The following is a 21,955-nucleotide window of genomic DNA, read 5'->3' on the forward strand; positions in this document are numbered from 1 at the left end:
ACCACACATACTCACCAGCCCCACCCTTACCCATTGCGCGCTACAAATTATGCTTGAGAGTTGCCTGTCACATATTGCAAGTAGCAAATGCACTTTCTAAATAAATAATTATTGTCAGACCTCCATCGCACATTAGGCTAGACGCACTTTGCGATGGCACACTTTAGGTGAGGTGCCTGTACCCTGGTTTTATAATTCATTCAGACTAATACCAGTTTTCTTCAACCAAGACAATCCCAACAATCAAGTAAGTCAATAGCTATAGCATCCTTATCTCTTTTCTATCACTGCTTCAATGGTCACTGATCCTCACAAACATCTGCTTGCATCCCTCCGCCACTACAGCAGAACCGTAGCACCTGTCTACGAGGAAAATCTCATCCATTTTCTGTCCAACTCTCTATTGCAAGAGTTAACTTTTACTCCAGTCCTTCATGTATGCAACAGGTCAACTCTGAAACTGTCTTCATGCTTGTATTTCCTGATGTCTACAACCTCCAATCTTTTAACCCTTTAACCGCAGGCATTGTTTTGACCTGACTGGCCCCCCCCGCTGGGGTTCCAGCCAAAATGTAAACAAACTTTAAACCTTTATAACTCTGCACAGAATAAATCTAGAGCGAAAAATAAGGTACCATTAGAAAGTACTAACCTTCCGCTTTGCAATGATGTAGGTTTCATGATTTCGTTGACTATCACTGGATGGGCAGTGCCATTAGAAGTGAGAGATCTAAAATCACTATTTTTCGCTCACACACCATTACCAAATGCCAACCTCATTCTGATAATAATACTATAAACATATATGAACACTGCACATACGATAAACACCCACTCTGTGTTCACTGAGGCAGGTAAAAGGCACTGTAATTGCCCGCACTTCACTGCCACATCAGTGGTGTTGTCACTCACACAGCTAGACAGATACTGATGCGTGTTTGGTCAGGGGTGGGGTGGGGGGCCCGAGGGGTGGGAGGAAGGAGGTGGGGGTCGGCTGGAGTGAAAGAACTTAATAGCTACTCTCCCTTGAAACAATTGGCGCGCGGAAAAAACGCGCGGTATTCAAAATATTCACAAACATTCTAGAATGACACCCGCGGTTTGGTCCAGTTTTTGCAATGTCATTCTGGGATGACACCCGTGGTTAAAGGGTTAAACACAGAGTGTCCAGGCATCTCGAAATGAATGGATCTTGAATCTGGCTCTGTTATCTTTTTATTTTTTCCTGGAGGGAACAATCTTGAGGGCGTCTAACCTTTGCTTGTTTCTTCCTTACATTTAAAAAAAAAAAATCTATAACAATAAACCTCCACAAAACTGGGAGTATAGAAAAAATGGAATACATTACTGTATTACTGTACAACCAGTGAAATTACTGCACCCTAGCTACTACATCATAATCTAACCCCTTCATTCTGATTATTTCAAGTTTTACTCTTGCTATCTTTCAATAATTTAATTCAATTCTTGGAGAAAAATCAGGATGCGAAGGGTTTAATGGAGGCTGTTTCTAACGACATTAATACAAACGGTGGAGGAAGGGGATGGACAGGTATGGTGCATTATGTAAATTAAGGTGGTGTGAGCTGAACAGAGGGAAACTTGTTGGGAGAGGACAGAGTGACATGGATGCCATTTGCTTGTGACCACCTCTTCTGGGATTAAAGTACCTCACTATAAAATGGAAAGATCAATATATAGAAAGGAAGAATAAACTAAAAATATGTCACCGAATTCAAGGGATTAAGGTCCACTGTCTGAACCATATACAGTACTGTAAAAATAATAAACAGTGTCCTTTACTCAGTTTTTATATTTATCCATACAGAACAGAATTTAGGGGGGGGGGGGAAACACACATGAGGAAGTAAAGGTTATATACTTTTTATTCTCTTTAAATGGATTAAACATAACTAAATTATGTGTGACCTGATAATCCCTCAACAAAGTTAAAAAATACTTATAATAACTGAAGGTACCAATCATTATAAACTTCTTGCAACCACCTTATTTATTACATAAAATAAAGCAAATCATTCACACAGACAAAATAACATTTAATATAATTATGCTAATGATGCAATGATACTGCAATGCAATTTATGCCATGCACTCCTCTCTCATAAGGTCTAAGGAATTTAGCAGTCTTTGGCTGGTGCATATAGCTCTCTGAGATTGGATATCATTCTTTATGTCAACAAAGAGTCCTTTAGTGGGCTCAAACACTTGACCTTTCAGTCACCAGCTTGTGCTCTAACCTACTAGATCATGATAGCTATGGAGGTTAGTTGGTCACAATTTGGATTCTGCTTTACTTTAATATTTCTCCTAAGGAAAGGCAAGTAATATTACAGTAATCCCTGTACTATCCGGACACCCCCATCCGGACTCCCCACTTACCGGACATTTTGGGCCCAGGCCTTTGGAACCCCCCCCTCCAAAAAAAAAAACGGCATTTTTTTTCAACCGTACTTTGTAATTGGTGCGCAGCACCAAACAGCTGTGTTTACGCTCGCTGCTTGCATCCCCCATCCCTCCCCAGTTACCACCTACCGTCCTGACTAGACGTTCATTCAATGGATGCTGCAAGTGCTCATTTTTGTGAATAAACTGTGAATAAACCGCAATACCTCGCCACTAAACCACATGGGAATTTACAGTGTTGTGCAGTGTTATGAAATTAGAATTCATATTTACAGTGTTGTGCAGTGTTATGAAATTAGAATTCAGAGTGCAAAGATTAAGTACAGAGTGTAAACTGGCGGTTGAAACTGGCGTGGTGCAATCAAGAACAGAATTGTGCAGTGTTAAACAACAGACGAGTTTCCGGTCAAAATTTTTTTGAAGATACTTGTATGGGTAAAAATTACGCAGAAAATAACTAAGTAAGCCATTATTCCTCCAAAAATTGTGTAGAAACATGAAAAAATAATAGATGAAGTAGCTGAAAAATCATGTGACTTTGAAACGGACTCTGATTGGGCAAGACGTCACTACTCACACTGAGGCAGCCTAGTCTACTCTGTTTATGTTTAGTCTATAAACATTGTGCTTATTTCTGACCTCTATGAATGCCTAATGACAAGAGGAACATTTGCTAATGTCTCATTCCAATGTGTAAGAACAAAGACAAAAGCACACTAGTGAAATTATTCCTCTGTGTACCAGTCAATAACAATAAACAAAAGCAGTGTGGCAGGCTGCTCGTCGGAAGTTCCCAGTGCTGGAATGCAGTCAAGACTGTTGTGAAAATATTATATTCTTCACCATGTAGGTTCATACACACCTAATTATCTGAAATTCGGTAAAAAAAACTGTGCTTAATTTAACTGTTAATTGAATATTAGGATTCAGAGCAAGAACATGCTAAAGTTAGCAGGTATTTGTAATTTAGCTCGCCAACACGCCTTGACAGACTTCTGTTTTGCACAAATACTGATTTAAAGTGCAAATAAATGCCTTTGTATGTTAAATTAATATTTATACAAAGCAGAAGTCTGCCAAGGCAAGCTGTTGTGCTAAAGGAGAAACACTTCTGCTAATTTTTGCACGTTTTTGCTGTGAATCCGTTTTTTTTTTTTTTAAGCAAAATTGAATACAAAAATTTTACCGGATTTCAGATAATTAGGTGAGTATGAGTCTATATGATGATAAACCTATAGCACTTACCAATTAAAAGTGCCGATTCGGTATTCTGTCACATTCTCCTGAGGGTACTTTACAATTAGACGCACTCACTGAAACTGTTCTTTCAGAAACTAATAATGAAGAGGTCAAATATTCAATATTCATGAGCATAATACCATTATAAACTCATACGGCTGATGCTGGACGCCATAATTACTGTACTTTCCACCTCATGAGGTAGGTGCACCGCTCGGGAATGGTGTAGCTGTATGCTGTTCTAATCGATTTCACCACAATTTACTCACCTAACAGGTACCATCCATTTACACCATGAAAAGTATTCCTTCACAACATACCTGAAGGGGGTAGTTTGGATCTACAGTGACCATGTAGGTACAACTGTTATCTCTGTTACTGGTAAAGTACTGGGTGATGGATTGGAGCATCATCTGCAGTATGAATACTGACGTCATTGCCAACATGGCGGCTGCTTCCCTCCAACAGCAAAGAATTAAAGTTATCATATCTTGATCATAGCAAATGGTAAATTAGATTAAAAAATACATATACTGTAAGCTTCTAAGTACATGGCAGAGTGCACTGGCCATGTTTACCCAGAACTGGCAACACGTCTATTATGACAAATAGTGCAAAGGATTAAGTGCAGCACAACACTGGATGACTGTATGTGCCTCAAGAGCATTTTCACCACTGCCAGAGCTTTAGAGGAGGCAGGTTAACCTCCGTAACAAACGGCCATGGACGTGTTGTAAGTACCATGTACAATGCTAAAAATTTTCCATACTCACTTCTAATTCCTCATTCTCTGGTTCCTTTTCATTTACTTCATACTTTCTGTCCCTTACTTGTGTGAATGGGGTCTTAAATAAGTGCTATGCATGTCCGGCAGAGAGTAATGTAGGTGGTTTTCTGAGTTAGGCTGGGTTAGGGTCCAAAAGTACCAGTCCAGGAGGCAGGGGTCCACTATCCGGACGGACCCACTTTCCGGACAAGCCTTTGGCTCTATTACATCGCATAATGGAGGGATTACTGTATTTACAAGACCATGACAGACGTCATACATACACTACCAGTAATATCCACTTCAAGAACCTATTATAACATTTTACTTTGAAAAAAATATAAAAGAAAAAAAAAAAAAAAAATGAGGAAATGAAAACATGCATACCACATCATACAAGTGGGAAGTTCGCTAGGAATAGCAAATGGGGTACTCCCAGTGAGGGTATTAAGGTACTACAGTACTAAAACTGGATACCTTATGTTGAACAACACCTACTTTAATACAGTACTATGTATGCACTTAAATGTGGATCATTCCTTCATAATCAGTCTTGCTGTGCATGCAGGTTTGTGTGGAATACATAATACAATTCAGTTGGCTTACCTGCCCTCCTTCACTCCCTCCAACACTCTACAGGAAGAACACCACACGGTTACACATAAAAATACACAAGCTTCACAAACTAAAACATTAAAACCCTCGATCTGATGCTGTATTTTACTGTATACACTATTCCTGCAGCTGGAAGATGGTTTTATTCAGCTTTGGGGAGCCCAAGAGTTGAGAATGGGCTAACGAAGTCTATTTCCAACTCTCCAGTTCAAAACATCAACCAATTAAAGTATTATGGAGGACACAAAATGATATAAGAAAGAAAAGAATTACACCATCAGACTGAAGAAGTTACAACCCTTCAAGTAGGTGAGTGCACTTTATAAAAGACATATCAAACATTGATAATGGACAGGGTTATAAAAGGACAACTACAGTCAGCGTCTGTAAAAAGCATGATCAGAGAGTGCAAAATGCTTACCATATAATGCGGTAGGTGCCATTTTGTGTCCAAAAAATGACATAATGAAGGAAAACTTAATATTACGTGGTGCAAGGAGGCTGATAATTTTTTTCAGAACCAAACTACACGGTGATGATGGACATAACGCGGTGGGAGGCCCCAGTTTATGATTCAGTCATACTATGCAGCCAATGATAGACAGAACGTAGTTCAGGGCATAAAACTTAGGTTGGAAAATTCACAGAACATGCCAAGTCACAGACAGAGCACAGATTGCATCAGCCTATGACGTAGCTGACATGTGTCTGCGCAGGGTGACGTCATAGTCCACTGAGCATTCCTGACCCAGGTCAGCCTACCCACTCCCCACACTCCGTCCTGTGCATGTGCTCTGTGTGATCTCTCTCTTCTCTCTCTCTCTCTTGTGCCACCTAACCCTGCCCAACCATCCCGCTGCACCATGACCCTTCCAAATGTAGGAAGTGTCTCATTCAGGAGCAGAAGGTGGCTGTCATCAAGAGGAAGGAGAAAGGACAGCGTAACTGTGACATCGTGAAGTTTTACCAAGTTAACGAGCCCAAGATTAGTATGATTCTCAGCAAGAAGGAGGCCATTCTGCAACAACAACCAGAGGAAGATGCAATGTCTGAGGTTACTAATCTTGACTTTGAGGGGTTTGTGCAGGAAGCAGAAGAATGGCAACAGAGGAATCAGGACTTACAGGACTCATCTTCTTCCTCAGAAGAGGACTCTATGGAACTGGCACGGAAAGAGGGCCATGCTGGGGACCAGTAAGAGAACCCCACTCCACCTCCCTCCAGCAAGCCTGCAACCTCTTCAGTTCAAAGTGAGGAATCCTCCAGTGTTTGTATATGATGATATCTTTACTAGGCATGTAAATGTCCTGGGAAAAAACCCTGAATATTGCCCAAAACGTGAACTTGGGGCTGGCTGAGGTACCATGAAACCCTTTAACATGTAAACATATGCCCCTATAACACGGAATTCTCATGAAGCGGGACTTTGCTGGGGCTATGTATCCGCGTTATGTGAACGCTGACTGTACTGTACTTCCCCAGATGTGCTGCATTAATTTTTGGCCCACTTTATATACACTTCCATTGAAGTTCACCTGCACTTTTTCTGGAGCTAATGTTTACACCTGCTACATGTTACAGCGAGAAAAATATGCAAGCACCAAGTAGGTCAATGTTTTATACTGACTTCAAATAAACTGAAGGAATCAACTGCATGCTGGCACCACAGCTGTCAGGCTTTCAATCTGATACTGTGTATCAATTTTCTCCTGCTCTCACAAGATGTCTTTATTCAGCTTGGGAAAGATTTTTAAATTGCAGGGTTAGATATAGCTGCTTTCTGTCATTCCTTTGCTACTGGGGTACTCTTATATGCCAAATAAAAGTGCCTACTAACAGAGGGAATGAAATACAAATAAAGTATGATGGAAGAAATTGTCATGACCATTCACTTACAACTTCAATAATAGTAAATAATATTCTCACTGCATGGACTGCACCACAGTGCAAAACAATCCATACTGCTATTCTGAGGCATGATACTGAAATGTTCATCTGTAATTATCCCCATAGTGCAATGGGTTTGTTCTTATATTTTTGGTAAAGCATAAAGATTTTTTTCAGCTTAGGGAGAATCTCTTCCGAGGGAAGAGGTTACAAGCAATCTATATTTATTTGCTCAGTACAATTACAAGGGGCCTTCATTTATTTTTGCATGAATTCAATTCCGTAGAGTATAAACAGTATAAATATATACCCCGATGCCCACTGCAAGCAACAAATTCCATAAGTGAAGGCCATGAGTTATAATTATATATATATATATATATATATATATATATATATATATATATATATATATATATATATATATATGTATATATATGCAACGTTGGGTCTGGTTAGTACTTGGATGGGTGACCGCCTGGGAACACCAGATGCTGTTGGCATCCCTACATGTCAAGTGGGGTTGGTGGAGGATTAGTGCCCCTCCCTGTAAAACAATTAACTCTAAGCCCTTGGCCACCCCGTCTGGGATACATGGCATCTGGCAATGAATGAATGAATGATTATATATATAGAAAATGGAAGGTGGGGCACTCACCATTCACTCACTCAATGTAGTGCTGCTTTGGGTGTCTGCCCTTTCCTCTATTCCTTACTTCCTCTTCTGTCTTTCTTTCTTTCATTCTTTCCTCTTCCTTCTGTCTATGGGTGACTTTACACTCCCTCTTCTGTCTTTCCTTCATTCTTTCCTCTTCCTTCTGCCTATGGGTGACTCTACACTGAGTGACACGCCAAATGGTTTCCTGTGCACCAGAAAACCATTTACAATGCTGGGTGGTAACCATATAACCAAATTATGGCACTTGGAGGTTAAGTGAGAAATGAAGGTGCTCCACTCGGATTGAGCTGATGCAGGTTTATATCCGAGAGATGATTGGGATTTACTGTTCATGTAATGCTACTCAGGGATGAGTGAGGCTGGTCACTCTCACCTTCAATGTCAGGACCAATTTGCCTAGCCCCAGACTCCTATGCTCCTCATGGGGCAACACAGGATTGGATAATGGATGGATCCAGAGCTGGTGGTGGCACTGTTAAAGAACAGGGAGAGTGGCCATGTGTGATTTGTAACAAGGGTGTAGGAAGTTGGAAGTAATTCCATCTTGTGCAGTGTCTGTGATAAGTGGGTGCATAAGAGATGTAGTGGTATTAGAGGTAGACTGTAAGATAATGCCGATTTCATGTGTGAGGAACGTCGGGGAGAGCAGGTGATCATCAGGTATGAAAGGATTGAGCTTGCTGGTGAGTCTCTTGACTGTGTGGAAAAGTTTTTTTATTTGGAAGACATGTTATGTGCTGGAGGTGAGGCAGGAGCTAGCTCTGTGGCTAAAGTGAAGAGCGGTTGGAAGAAGTTCAGGAGGCTGTTGCCTGTCCTGACATCGAGATGGCTCTCCCTCCATGCTATTGGGTCTTTGTATGCAACATGTGTTAGGAGTGTAATGTTGTACGGTAGTGAGACCTGGGCAGTAAAGGAAGAGGATATTCGCAGGCTTAAATGTACAGAAATTACAATGATTAGGTGGATGTGCGGTGCCTCCCTGAGTGTGAGGCCTGGGGGGGCTGGGTTTATGATGGAAGAGTTGAGGAGTAGGATGGGATTGAAGTGTATTGATGTTATGATAAGGTGGGGTAGACTGAGATGGTCTGGGCATGTGGAGAGGATGGGGACGATTGCGTGGAGAAAGTGTGAAGTGTTAATGTTAGGGGTAGGATTGTGAGAAGTAGACTGAAAAAGACCTGGGACAAGGTCATTGAGTGTGACCTCAGGGATAAGGGACTAAATAGGGAAGTTGCCAGAGATCGAGCAGCAGGGAGAGCTGCCATTAGGTGACCAAGGCCAATGCATGGAAGCATGCTGGAGCCTTCAAAAACAAAACGAAATGAAACAATATGTATACCTATGAGTGTGTAGCCTCAGATGATTGGCTGCAGAGTGTGACTGTAAATGTACACAAAAGGAAGGGTGCTGCCCTGGAAAGAGGAAATTATAGAGACATGAAACTTTTGGACCAGATAATGAGGGTAATGGTGAGAGTTCCGGTGGTATGACTGGAGAAAGAGCGAATACTAATAAGATGCAGTTTGGGTTTATGTTAGGTAAAGGGACCACTGATGTCATATGCATTGTTCAACAGCTTCAGGAAAAATATATAGGAAAGAAAAGGGATCTTTACTTTGTTTTTGTTGATTTGGAGAAGGCCTTTGACAGTCCCTAAGGAAGAGCTGAAGTGGGCATTGAGAAAGCTTGGGATTGAGAAGTGGCTGGTTAGAGTGGTTATGGCTATGTATGTGGGTGCTTGCACCCAGGTAAGAGTGAATGGAGATTAGAGTGATGAGTATTTCGTGAATGTTGGTGTGCATCTGGGATCAGTCTTGAACTCCTCGTTGTTTACCATGGTGCTTGAAGCCCTCTCATGTGACTTCAGAAATGGACTCCTATGGGAGATGTTGTATGCCAATAATTTGCTGCTGATTGCAAACAATGAAATGGAGGTGAAGGAAAGGTTTAGGACATGGAGAGACAGTGTGGGACACGAGGGCTTGAAGGCAAATGCAGATAAAACAAAGGTGAGGGTACCTAGGGATGGTGGCAGTACTGACAAAGCAGAGGGAGAATGGTCGTGCGGTTTGCCACAAAGGCATGGAAAGTAATTCTATCATGTGCTGTGTTTGTGATTAGTGGGTGCATAAGAGATGTAGTGATATTAGAGACAGACAGCGAGATAATGCTGATTTCATGTGTGCACTGTGCGGGGGAGAGCATGTACAGACTGTCAGGTGTGAAACGACTGATCTTGCTGGTGAATCTCCTGAGTGTGTGGAAGAGTTTTGTTACCTGGGAGACATGTTAGGTGCTGGAGGCGGGGCTGGAGCTAGCTCTGTGGCTACAGTGAGGAGTGGTTAGAAGAAGTTTAGGGAGCTGTTGCCTTTCCTGATATTGAGAGAGCTCCCCCTCCATGCTATGGGATTTTAGTATGAAGTATGTGTTAAGAGTGTAATGCTGTATGGTAGTGAGACTTGGGTGGTAATGGAAGAGGATAACTGCAGGCTCAGACATTCAAAAATGACAATGATTAGATTGATGTGCAGTGCATCCTTGAATGCCAGGCCTAGGGGGTGTTAGGTTTATGATGGAAGAGTTAAGAGGAAGGATGGGATTGGAGTGTACTGGTGTTGTGATAAGGCAAGGTAGATTGAGATGGTATGGGCATGTGGAGAGGATGGGGGATGACAACTGGGTGCAGAAAGTGAGAGGTGTCAACTCTGGGAATAGCACAGCAAGAGGCAAGCCAAAAAGACCTGAGACCAGGTCACAGGGTGTGACCTCAGGGATAAGGGACTGAACAGGGAGGCTACCAGATATCGAGCAGCAAGGACAGCTGCCATTAGGTGACCATGGCAGATGCATGCTTGAACAATGGAGCCCTTGTGAATGAAACAAAACCAAATGAAACCTGTTACATACTCAACTACAACTGCCCCACTACTGATCCTGCCACTAGAGCTTCTTCAACTTATCAGTCTGATTACTTGATTAGCAGAAATATACTGGACTGCTCACTACCATCACTCTCTCTCTCTCTCTCTCTAAACTACTAAGCCTAATTCTGTGGCAAGTAGCCTGCCTACTAGAGAAGAGAACATGCCATATGCAATGAAACTACTGCTAGGCATCCAGCATCGTACAAATGTAAATATTATGGCTGTCTTCCCTTCCACTAATAATTTTTCACTCAATTTACTTACAATGGAAGACACAATTATCCATTTCACAGCAATTTCACCAAAAACTATCTTCAGCATCATAAACTTTGATAAAAGAAATGAGCTTTAAAAACAGTCATGCCAATCCATCTGTCACATTAGAATAAACTAATGCATGAATCTTCTTGTTTTGCCTTCCAGCTTCAATGAAGTATCTTTTGTGTGTTCGGAGAAAACAGTCCAACAATGGCTGCACAGCTTAGTCGGATGCAAAATCAGGTACTAAACCCACCTAACAATGTACGGAGGGTGGAGGGTCCAAAGTAAAGCTAAACAGCAAACAAACATCTACACCGAAACCATGTCACACACCTGCTTGACCATCTTCATGATTTTGTGGTTCTTCTGATGCTGCAGTGAGGCCACCTTAGGGATAACCTCCAGCACACGACCCACCGCCTTTGTCCTGCCCTCACGGAACACCTGGTGAAGGATGCACAAACATATTTATGATCAACTGCCCTGTCATCACCTCAACAAGTTTTTGCAAGAAGAGTTAGACACACAAAGACTCTGCATTCTTCTTTCTTTGTTCTTCCTGTAGAAAACAGATACAACCTATGATAATCATCCCATACAGAAGATTAATTTCTGCAAGAGGAACAAAAAACATGAAGAAAATGCACTCTTCCCGTTCTTCCTCCAAAAACAAGTCACTGCTACAAGTGGGAACTGATCGTAACTTTGCTCAGGACCCTGTTCCATAGGCATCGTCTGAAATTATAAGCTATACACGTTTTATATATAAATGTATATATATATACACACACACACACACACACATATATACTGTATATATATACAGTAACCCCTCCAATATCCGGATCAATAGAGCCATAGGTAGGTTCGGATATTGGTTTCGTCCGGATATTGGGCCCCAGCTTATGGACTTGTACTTACGGACCCTAACACAGAGAAACACCTATACAACTCCCTCCGGACATGCATAGCACCTATTTAACACCCAAATCACACCAATAAGGCACATAAATGACTGAAATAAATGCAATAGAAACATAAAATGTGGGTTTAGAAGTATGTTCATACATTAATAAACATTCTGGTACTTATGGACTCTAACCGAACCTAACCTAACTGAACTCTGAAAAACACATTCCTACTGCACATGCATGAGGTAAGTTTAGTATGGAAAGAAGTACAGTATGACACTTTCTGGTAAGTATAGTATGGGAAAAAATACAATATGAAACATTCTGGTAAATATAGTATGGAAAATAGTACAACATGAAACATTCTGGCTACTTACAGCAAGTCCCTGGCCACCTCGATGAATAACCGCCTCCTCTCGGACTCTGACAGTAAGAACGATTTCCTGAAGCACTTGCACTACACTCTTCCTGAAGTCTTGCACTGAACTTAGTCACTAACACACAGAAGTCCGTTCTTTTCACAGTGTTCACTTTAGTCCAAATAATGTTCCATTAAATTTAAGTGTTGCACATAAACTTTTCCCAAGTTTTTTAAGTTTCCAAAGCCAAAACAAAGAAGGTTAGTTACGTTAAATTTCTTTTCTACTTAGTCTTTTCTCCCAACTTGAAAACCTTAACACAACACACCGTTTTTTTCACTGCACAACACTCAAAATTCCCGTGTGGTCTAGTGGAGAAGTTCTTGCTGTTTATTCACTGTCAGAGCCCGAGAGTATCACTGGCAGGCGTCCAAGGGGTGCATCGGTGGGTAGTGGTGATGGCGTACCGACTACAGAAGACTCTGAAGACAACCGCAAACTCACGTCGAGCGGTGACTCCACTGTAGCTGATGTGCTGGGCTGTGGCTCGGAGCATGAGGGCCTGTCTTGGGGAGGCAACGGAGTGGAACCAGGGCTTGGCACAGCGGGGGTCACGGGCCTGAAAAAACTGTCAATCGTTGACTGACGCAAGGACTGACGATTCTGGCGATTGATGATGCGCTGCCGGAAAGCACGCACTTCCTCCACGAGTCCCAAGGGCCCCATCTCCCTGTCGCAGTCCGGGTGTTCCAGGTAGTCTAGGACGAACTCTAGATGTTCCCGGAGTGCGCTCAGCTTGGGGATGGCTGGAGTAGTGTCCTGCTGGGCGGAGTCTGCATCATCATCGCCTTCGTCGTCGGAATCTTCAAGTTCGGGACTGACACCAGCAACCGAAGACGCGATCTCGATATCAGACAACGTCTGATACCCAGGATCGCCCTCGTCGTCGTTCAACCACTCACGAACATCGTCCACATCAACATCGTCGCCGTGCGTATGTAGCCGTGCATGGAAGTCATCCACGTCAAACCCTAGGAAATCGTACTCCACATCTGTTCCGAGAAGCAGACGAGACCAACCATTTTCAAGAGTTTTCACAGGGACTTCCTTCCATGCACTAGCCCAGTTGTACAGCGCAGACTTGATGTTGTAGCGGCGAAGGTTTTCCAAAGTCAGCTTGCCTCGAGTGTCACGTCCTTCCCTGCGCTCGTCCTCGTCCTCGAGAACCACCATCACCTCGTCCAGGAACTTCCGACGGTACAGGCGCTTTGTTGCCACGATCACTCCTTGGTCCATTGGTTGAATGAGAGCAGTCGTATTAGGTGGCAGAAACATGCACCTAATACGGCCATTCTCAGCAACCAAGTCCTTGTCGCACGGGTGGGCAGGTGCATTGTCGAGGAGAAGGAGAGCCTTTACCTGGTCGCAAGGAATTCCCAGTGTCTTCGTCTGGTAATGTATGACCTCCTTGACGAAGTGATGGTGAAACCAGTCTTTGAAAATCACAGCTGTGAACCATGCTTTCAAAGAATGGTACCATACGACAGGAAGGACATCCATCACCCCACGAAGGCACCGAGGCTGCTTTGCACGGCCAACAATAACGGGCTTAAGCCGGTGCATGCCGTTAGCATTGGCACAACACAAAGCAGATATCCATTCCTTAGAAAGCTTGCGGCCAGGTACACGCTTCTCCGTCTCATCGGCCAGAGTGTTCGTTGGCATCGAGCGATAGAATAGGCCAGTTTCGTCAGCGTTATAGACTTGACCGAGAGTGAGGCCCTCCCTGTCGATCAAGCCTTTCACCTTGTGCCGAAACTTTTCCACTCCATCCTCGTTAGCATCCAATGCTTCGCCATGTGCTTTACGGTTAGTAAGGCCATGTCGTAACTTGAACGCGAAGAGCCAACCCTCGGATGCCTTGAAGTCAAGGGCGTCGTGAAGCCTTGCAAACTTCTCAGCAGCAGCCTTCAGCTCCGTTCCACGTACCATCACACCAGCTGCACGTTGCTGTCGATACCAAATCAACGTGGAGCGGTCGATCTCTGCATACTTGGGGGTAAACATAACATTCCTCTCCACGTTGCGTTTGCTTCTCGACGAGAAGTCAGCCGTGTACTGCATGAGCTTGTCTCGGGAACGCTTGATATCGAACAAAGTTGACCGGGCCAGGTTGAACTCGCGGAGAATGCGAGAGGAAGACCAACCCGCATCAACCTTCTCCAATATCTCCCTTTTCTTCTCCAGAGTCAACACCACTCTCTTCCTTTTCTCAGGAGGCGGGGCCATCATCACACACACTAAGAGTAGGGCAGAGAGCAGCAGGAGGCCTTGCAGCAAGTACGGCACCACCACAAAAGCGAGCACGTGGGCAGCCATGGCGAACAGAGTAGGTCTTGTCACGATGAGAGACAGGCGGGAAGTGGGGAGGATGCAGCGGCGCTCTATCGGACGTCGGAGGAATGACGAACCAAAACAATGCTCTCACGCGGCGCGCGCAGCAAGTTCAAATTACGGACGGCAAAAAATTGATTTTTTTTCCAATTTTTTTGGATTTTCGGACCATTTTGGGAATGTTTGATCCCAGGACGATAAGGTTCGGTTAGTGGGGATGTTTGGTTATTGGGCGTCCAGATATTAGAGAGATTACTGTATATATATATATATATATATATATATATATATATATATATATATATATATATATATAGGAGGAGGCCGTAGCACGGGCCGAACAGGGTAGTACTCCCGAGGGGAATGGGAATGGTGGTGATAGGGAGAGCTGGAGCTCCTGTTTCACTAGCTATCTAACCATCCCCCTTTGCTGACCTTTTCAGTGTGACAGTAACATGGAGAGTAGACCAGCATACTCTCCCAAACATTTCCTCTAACTATCTATGCACTACACCACATGCACTTTACATTTCACACAACGTATCCCACTACGTTACAGGGGTTGGCGCCAGCAAGGGCATGCGGCCAGAAAACTTTGCCCCCGCTACCTAGTGGCGGACTTCTGGGGGGAGGCGTGGCGGGGGTTCCGCCGGCATAGATCATGGGTCCAGGGCGAGTGGGTGGTATGCGGGATGATGAGATAGTGATTTTGGGAGGGGACTTAAATGGTCATGTAGGTGAAGCAGCCCAAGGTTATGAAGGAGTGCATGGGGGATGTGCATATGGTCTAAGGAATGCAGAAGGGGAAAGGATACTCGAGTTTGGGGAGGCAACGGACATGATTGTGTGCAACACATATTTTAGGAAAAGAGACAGTAGGTTAATTACGTATGAGTCTGGGGGAAATAGCAGTCAGATAGATTATTTTCTGGTTAGGAGGGCCGATAGGAGGTTAGTGAGGGATGTTAAAGTTATAGGAAGTGAGGAGTGTGTGCAGCAGCACAAACTATTGATTTGTGATATGGTGCTTAAAGAACAAATGATGAAAAAGAGGACTTATGTACCTATGAGGAAAATATGGAAGCTGAAAAACCAAGTAGTAAGGGATGCCTTCTATAGCGTGTTGAGGAGAGTGGTGGCTGAACAGAGAGCTGTAGACAGAGGCGTTAATGAACAGTCCAGAGCCCTCAAGAACAATTTCTTGAGAGTTACTGATGTAACATGCGGCTGGACAAGAGGACCACCAAGACATAAAGTAACTTGGTGGTGGGATGAGGGTGTAGAAGCTGCAATTAAGGAGAAAAGAAGGCTTTTCCGGGAATGGAAGAAGGGTGGTAGCAAAGAGGAATATTTGGCTGCCAAGCGTAGGGCTAGGAGAGAGGTATACAGGGCAAAGTCTGAGTCACAGAGACAATTACTTGATAACCTAAATCATGGGGAAAAGAAAAATATATTTAGGGTGGCAGGTCAGGTGAAGAGGGATAATCGGGATATCATAGGTGAGCAGTGTGTGAAGAATGATGAAGGAAGGGTAGTGGTGAACAGTGAGGATATTAAAGATGCATGGAGAGAGCATTATAACCGGTTGTTGAATGAGGAGTTTGACTGGGACAGGGAAGGTTTGGAGCCAGCAGATCCAGTGTCTGGCCCTTGGCCTTTGATTGATACTGCTACTGTGAGTGAGGCAATAGGCAGGATGAGGGTGGGGAAGGCAGCAGGTGTGTCTGGGTTGACTGCCGAAATGTTGAAGGCCTCAGGCGATATAGGGGTGAGTTTAGTCACTGACCTGATAAATAGGATTATTTATGAGTGTGTTGTCCCAGATGATTGGCTGAAGAGTGTAATTGTAAATGTGTATAAAGGGAAGGGTGATGCCCTGGAAAGAGGGAATTATAGAGGTATAAAGCTTTTAGATCAGATAATGAAGGTAATGGAGAGAGTTTTAGAAGGTATGATTAGAGAAAGAGTGAATATTGATGAGATGCAGTTTGGGTTTATGCCAGGTAGGGGGACCACTGATGCCATATTCATTGTTCGACAGCTTCAGGAAAAATATATTGGTAGGAGAAGGGATCTTTATTTTGTTTTTGTTGATTTGGAAAAGGCCTTTGACAGAGTCCCTAGAGAGGTGGTGAAGTGGGCAATGAGAAAGCTTGGCTTGGAGGAGTGGCTGGTTAGGGTGGTTATGGCCATGTATGTGGGTGCTCACACCCAGGTGAGAGTGAATGGAGATTTGAGTGATGAGTTTTCCGTGAATGTTGGTGTGCATCAGGGGTCAGTCTTGAGTCCCATGTTGTTTATCATGGTACTTGAAGCCCTTTCACGTGACTTTAGAAACGGACTCCCGTGGGAGTTGTTGTATGCTGATGATTTGGTGTTGATTGCAGAGAATGAAAGGGAGGCGGAGGAAAGGTTTAGGAAGTGGAGAGATGGTATGGGGCAAAAGGGTTTAAGGGTAAATGCAGATAAAACAAAAGTGATGATATCTAGGGTTGGTGGCGGTACTGTCAAAGACGAGGGAGAGTGGCCATGTGCAGTTTGCCACAAGGGCGTGGGAAGTAATTCCATCTTGTGCGGTGTGTGTGATAAATGGGTGCATAAGAGATGTAGTGGTATCAGAGGTAGACTGCGAGATAATGCTGATTTTATGTGTACGGCGTGCTGGGGTGAGCAGGTGGAGATCGTCAGACGTGAAAGAATTGAACTTGCTGGTGAATCTCTTGAGTGTGTGGAAGAGTTTTGTTATTTAGGAGACATGTTGTGTGCTGGAGGTGGGGCTGGAGCTAGCTCTGTGGCTAGGGTGAGAAGTGGTTGGAAGAAGTTCAGGGAGCTCTTGCCTCTCCTGACATTGAGGGGGCTCTCCCTACGTGCTAAGGGGTCTTTGTATGCAGCGTGTGTTAGGAGTGTAATGCTGTATGGCAGTGAGACCTGGGCAGTGAAGGAGGAAGACATTCGCCGGCTCAGACGTACAGAAATGACAATGATTAGGTGGATGTGCAGTGCGTCCCTGCGTCCAAGGCCTGGAGGGGCTGGGTTTACAATGGAAGAGTTGAGAGGTAGGATGGGACTGGAGTGTATTGGTGTTGTGATGAGGAGAGGTAGATTGAGGTGGTTTGGACATGTGGAGAGGATGGGGGATGATAGCTGGGTGAGGAAGGTGAGAAGTGTTAATATTGGGGGTGGGGTTATGAGGGGTAGACCGAGAAAGACATGGGACGAGGTCATTAAGTGTGACCTTAGGGTTAAGGGACTGAACAGGGAGGCTGCAATGGATCGTGCAGCATGGAGAGCCGCCATTAGGTGACCAAGGCCGACACATGCAAGCATGTTGGAACCTTTAAAAACGAAAACGAAAACGAAAACGATATATATATATATATATATAATCCCTTCATTATCCGGAAGCCCTATAACCGAACACCCCACTACCCAGAAATTTTGGGCCTGGGCCTTCAGAACCCAAAAATGGCCAAAAAATGAAAAAAATCCCCCCAGATCCTAATTTTTTCCCACCTGTAATTTGAACTTGGCACGCGGCGCCGAACAGCTGTGTTTACGCACGGCCGCCAGCCCCCTACTGTTGTTCCTCCCCTCCCCAGTTACCACTTAACTACCATCGTATTTACCTATTTGTATTTACCTAACTGTGATATACAGGAAATGAGCTATGTTCATGGGGTCCAGTCTCTGTTTCTCAATGTCAAAATTGGCTTTAAACTCGTTTAAGTTTTTAGACTGGAAGATCTCTTTGTCCAAGTTATTCCACAGGTCTATACATCTATAAGGATAACTATATTTCTTGATATCCTTCAAGCAGCTTGGTTTCTTCAGTTTCATTCCGTGTCCTCTTGTTACTCTCTTATCCCATAAAAACAGATCTTCTTTGTCAATTTTATCTACTCCCATCATGGTCCTGAACACTGCAATCATGTCTCCTCTCTTTCTTCTTTCTTCTAAGGAAGGGAAATCCAGCTTATCCAGCCTCTCTCTGTATGACAGATCTGCCAGACTGGGGACCATCTTAGTTGCTGTTCTTTGTATTCTCTCCATAAAGTAAAACTACTTCATTTCACAAGTCAATTCCTTGTCTTTACTTTCAAGTAATATCTGCATCTCTTTTTAAAATTTTTACATTCCCCTGTGACATATATATATATATATATATATATATATCTATATAGTAATCCCTCTAATATCCGAACGCCCAATATCCGAACATCCCCACTAACCGGACATAATTGTCCCGGGATCCAATATTCCCAAAATGGTCCGAATTTTTCCCGCCCGTAATTTGAACTTGGCGCGTGCGGCACGGGACAGCTTTGTTGTGGTGCGTCATTCCTCCGATGACCGATAGAGTGCCGCTGCATCCTCCCCACTTTCCACCTATCTCTCGTCGCGAGTGCAAGCTCGTCGTCATGGCTGCCCACGTGCTCGCTTTTGTGGTGGTTCCTTACCTGCTGCAGGGCCTCCTGCTGCTCTCGTGCCTCTTATTAGTGTGTGTGATGATGGCCCCGCCGCCTGAGAAGAGGAAGAGAGTGGTGTTGACTCTGGAGAAGAAACGGGAGATATTGGAGAAAGTAGATGCGGGGTGGTCTTCTTCCCGCATCCTCTGCGAGTTCAACCTGGTCCGATCTACTTTGATCAATATCAGGAGATCCCGAGACAAACTCATGCAGTACACGGCTGACTTCTCGTTGAGAAGCAAACGCAACGTGGAGAGGAAGGTGATGTTTACTCCCAAGTTTGCTGAAATCGACCGCTCCACGTTGATTTGGTATCAACAGCAACGTGCTGCGGGTGTGATGGTACATGGTACAGAGCTGAAGGCTGCTGCTGAGAAGTTCGCCAGGCTTCACGACGCCCTAGACTTCAAGGCATCCGAGGGTTGGCTCTTCGCGTTCAAGTTACGGCATGGCCTTACCAACCGTAAAGCTCATGGCGAAGCTTTGGACGCTAACGAGGATGGAGTTGACAAGTTTCGGCACAAGGTGAAGGGCTTGATCGACAGGGAGGGCCTCACTCTCAGTCAAGTCTACAATGCTGACGAAACTGGTTTATTCTATCACTCTTTGCCAACGAACACTCTAGCCGAGGAGACGGAGAAGCGTGTACCTGGCCGCAAGCTCTCCAAGGAACGGATATCTGCTTTGTGTTGTGCCAATGCTAATGGCATGCACCGGCTTAAGCCCGTTACTGTTGGCCGTGCAAAGCAGCCTCGGTGTCTTCGTGGGGTGATGGATGTCCTTCCTGTCGTCTGGTACCATTCTTTGAAGGCATGGTTTACAGCCCAGATCTTAAAAGACTGGTTCCACCGACACTTCGTCAAGGAGGTCATACAGTGCCAGACGAAGACACTGGGAATCCCGCGCGACCAGGTAAAGGCCCTCCTTCTCCTCGACAATGCACCTGCCCACCCATGCAACAAAGACTTGGTGGCTGAGAATGGCCGGATTAGGTGCATGTTTCTGCCACCTAATACGACTGCTCTCATCCAACCAATGGACCAAGGAGTGATCGTGGCAACAAAGTGCCTATACCGAAGGAAGTTCCTGGACGAGGTGATGGTTGTTCTCGAGGACGAGGACGAGCGCAGGGAGGGACAGGACACGCAAGGCCAGCGGACTTTGGAAAACCTTCGCCGCTACAAGATCAAGTCTGCAATCTACAACTGGGCCAGTGCATGGAAGGAAGTCCTTGTCAAGACTCTAGAAAATGGTTGGTCTCGTCTGCTTCTCGGAACGGATGTGGAGTACGATTTTCTAGGTTTTGACGTGGATGACTTCCATGCACGGCTACGTACGCATGGCGACGATGTTGATGTGGACGATGTGTGTGAGTGGTTGGATGATGACGAGGGCGATCCTGGGTATCAGACATTGTCTGATATTGAGATCGCATCTTCAGTTGCAGGTGTCAGTACCCAGCTTGAAGATTCCGACAGGGACAGCGACGATGATGCGGACTCCTCTCAGCATGACACTACTCCAGCCATACCCAAGCTGAGCGCACTCCGGGAACACCCAGAGTTCGTTCTCGACTACCTGGAACACCCAGACTGCGACAGGGAGATGGGGCCCTTGGGACTTGTGGAGGAAGTGCGTGCTTTCAGGCAGCACATCATCAATCGTCAGAATCGTTGTTCCTTGCGTCAATCAACCAATGACAGTTTTTTCAGGCCCATGACCCCCGCTGTGCCCAGCCCTGGCTCCACTCCGTTGCCTCCCCAAGACAGGCCCTCATGCTCCAAGCCACAGCCCAGCACATCAGCCACGGTGGAGTCACCGCTCGACGTGAGTTTGCGTCTGTTTTCAGAGTCATCTGCAGTGGGTACGCCATCACCATGACCCAGCGACGCACCCCTAGGTCACCTGCCAGTGATACTCTCGGACTCTGACAGTGATTAAACAGCAAGAACTTCTCCACTAGACCACACGGGAATTTACAGTGTTGTGCAGTGGAAAAAACAGTGTGTTGTGTTAAGGATTAACAGTTGTAAGTGAGAATACAATTTTGGAACAACATTTAACGTAAATAGACTTGTTTGTTTTTGCTTTAGAAAATGGTTAGAAGAGTGGGAAAAGTTAAAGTGCAGAGTGCAACACTTAGTAAGTTACAATGGCGCATAAGTTAGACAAGAATGCGCACTGTGAAGAGAACGGACTTCTGAGTGCGATTGACTAAGTTCAGTGCAAGACTTCATGAACAGTGTACTGCAAGTGCTTCAGGAAATCCTTCTTACTGTCAGAGTCCGAGGGGAGGCGGTTATTCATCGAGATGGCCATGGACTTGCTGGAAGTAGGCAGAATGTTTCATACTGTACTTTTTTCCATACTATACTTACCTCAAACACCTCATTTCACTCTTTAATGTCCTTTATTGGTGTGAATAGGGTGTTAGGAGCTATGCATGTGCAGTAGGAAGGTGTTTTTCTGAGTTAGGCTAGGTTAGGGTCCATAAGTACCAGTCCAGGAGCCAGGCACTTGTAAGTACCCAGAATGTTGAATATTGTATGAACCTACCTCAAAACCCTCATTTTATGCTTCTTTTGCATTCATTTCAGTCTTTTATGTGCCTTATTGGTGTGATTTGGGTCTTAAATAGGTGCTATGCATGTCCAGAGGGAGTTGTATAGGTGTTTCTCTGAGTTAGGGTCCATAAGTACAAGTCCATAAGCTGGGGCCCAATATCCGGACAGGACCACTATCCGGACCTGCCTATGGCTCTATTGCGTCGGATATTGGAGGGATTACTGTGTGTGTATATATATATATACACATACAGGTCTCCCTCATTTTACAATTGGTATGTGTTCCTAGAAAGGCAATCGTAAACCGAGATATCGTAAAGCGAAATTAAGGTTTAATGGGAAAAATAGGGATGCGTTCCTGGACTCGTGTATAAGGAACCCAAGACCCATACAAGTGATCTAATATGCAATAGTAATGATGATGTTTTATGTATTGTAGTGTCGTGCTTGTCTCCCCAGCTTTCTC

The 21,955-nt window shown here is 44.5% G+C and overlaps 1 protein-coding gene across 1 annotated transcript in view; it reads right to left on the reverse strand.

Annotated features, from left to right (window-relative positions):
• Positions 1-21,955, reverse strand: part of GTPBP1 (GTP-binding protein 1) — a 463,031-nt gene that overhangs the window by 38,794 nt on the left and 402,282 nt on the right. The window contains exon 11 of the mRNA XM_080276296.1: positions 11,129-11,239. Coding sequence (XP_080132422.1) covers positions 11,129-11,239 — 111 coding nt within the window. The remainder of the gene's footprint in view (positions 1-11,128; positions 11,240-21,955) is intronic.

Source organism: Coenobita brevimanus, chromosome 64, assembly GCF_032717465.1.
Source record: "Coenobita brevimanus isolate Jiangsu-jjx chromosome 64, ASM3271746v2, whole genome shotgun sequence".
NCBI lineage: Eukaryota > Metazoa > Arthropoda > Malacostraca > Decapoda > Coenobitidae > Coenobita > Coenobita brevimanus.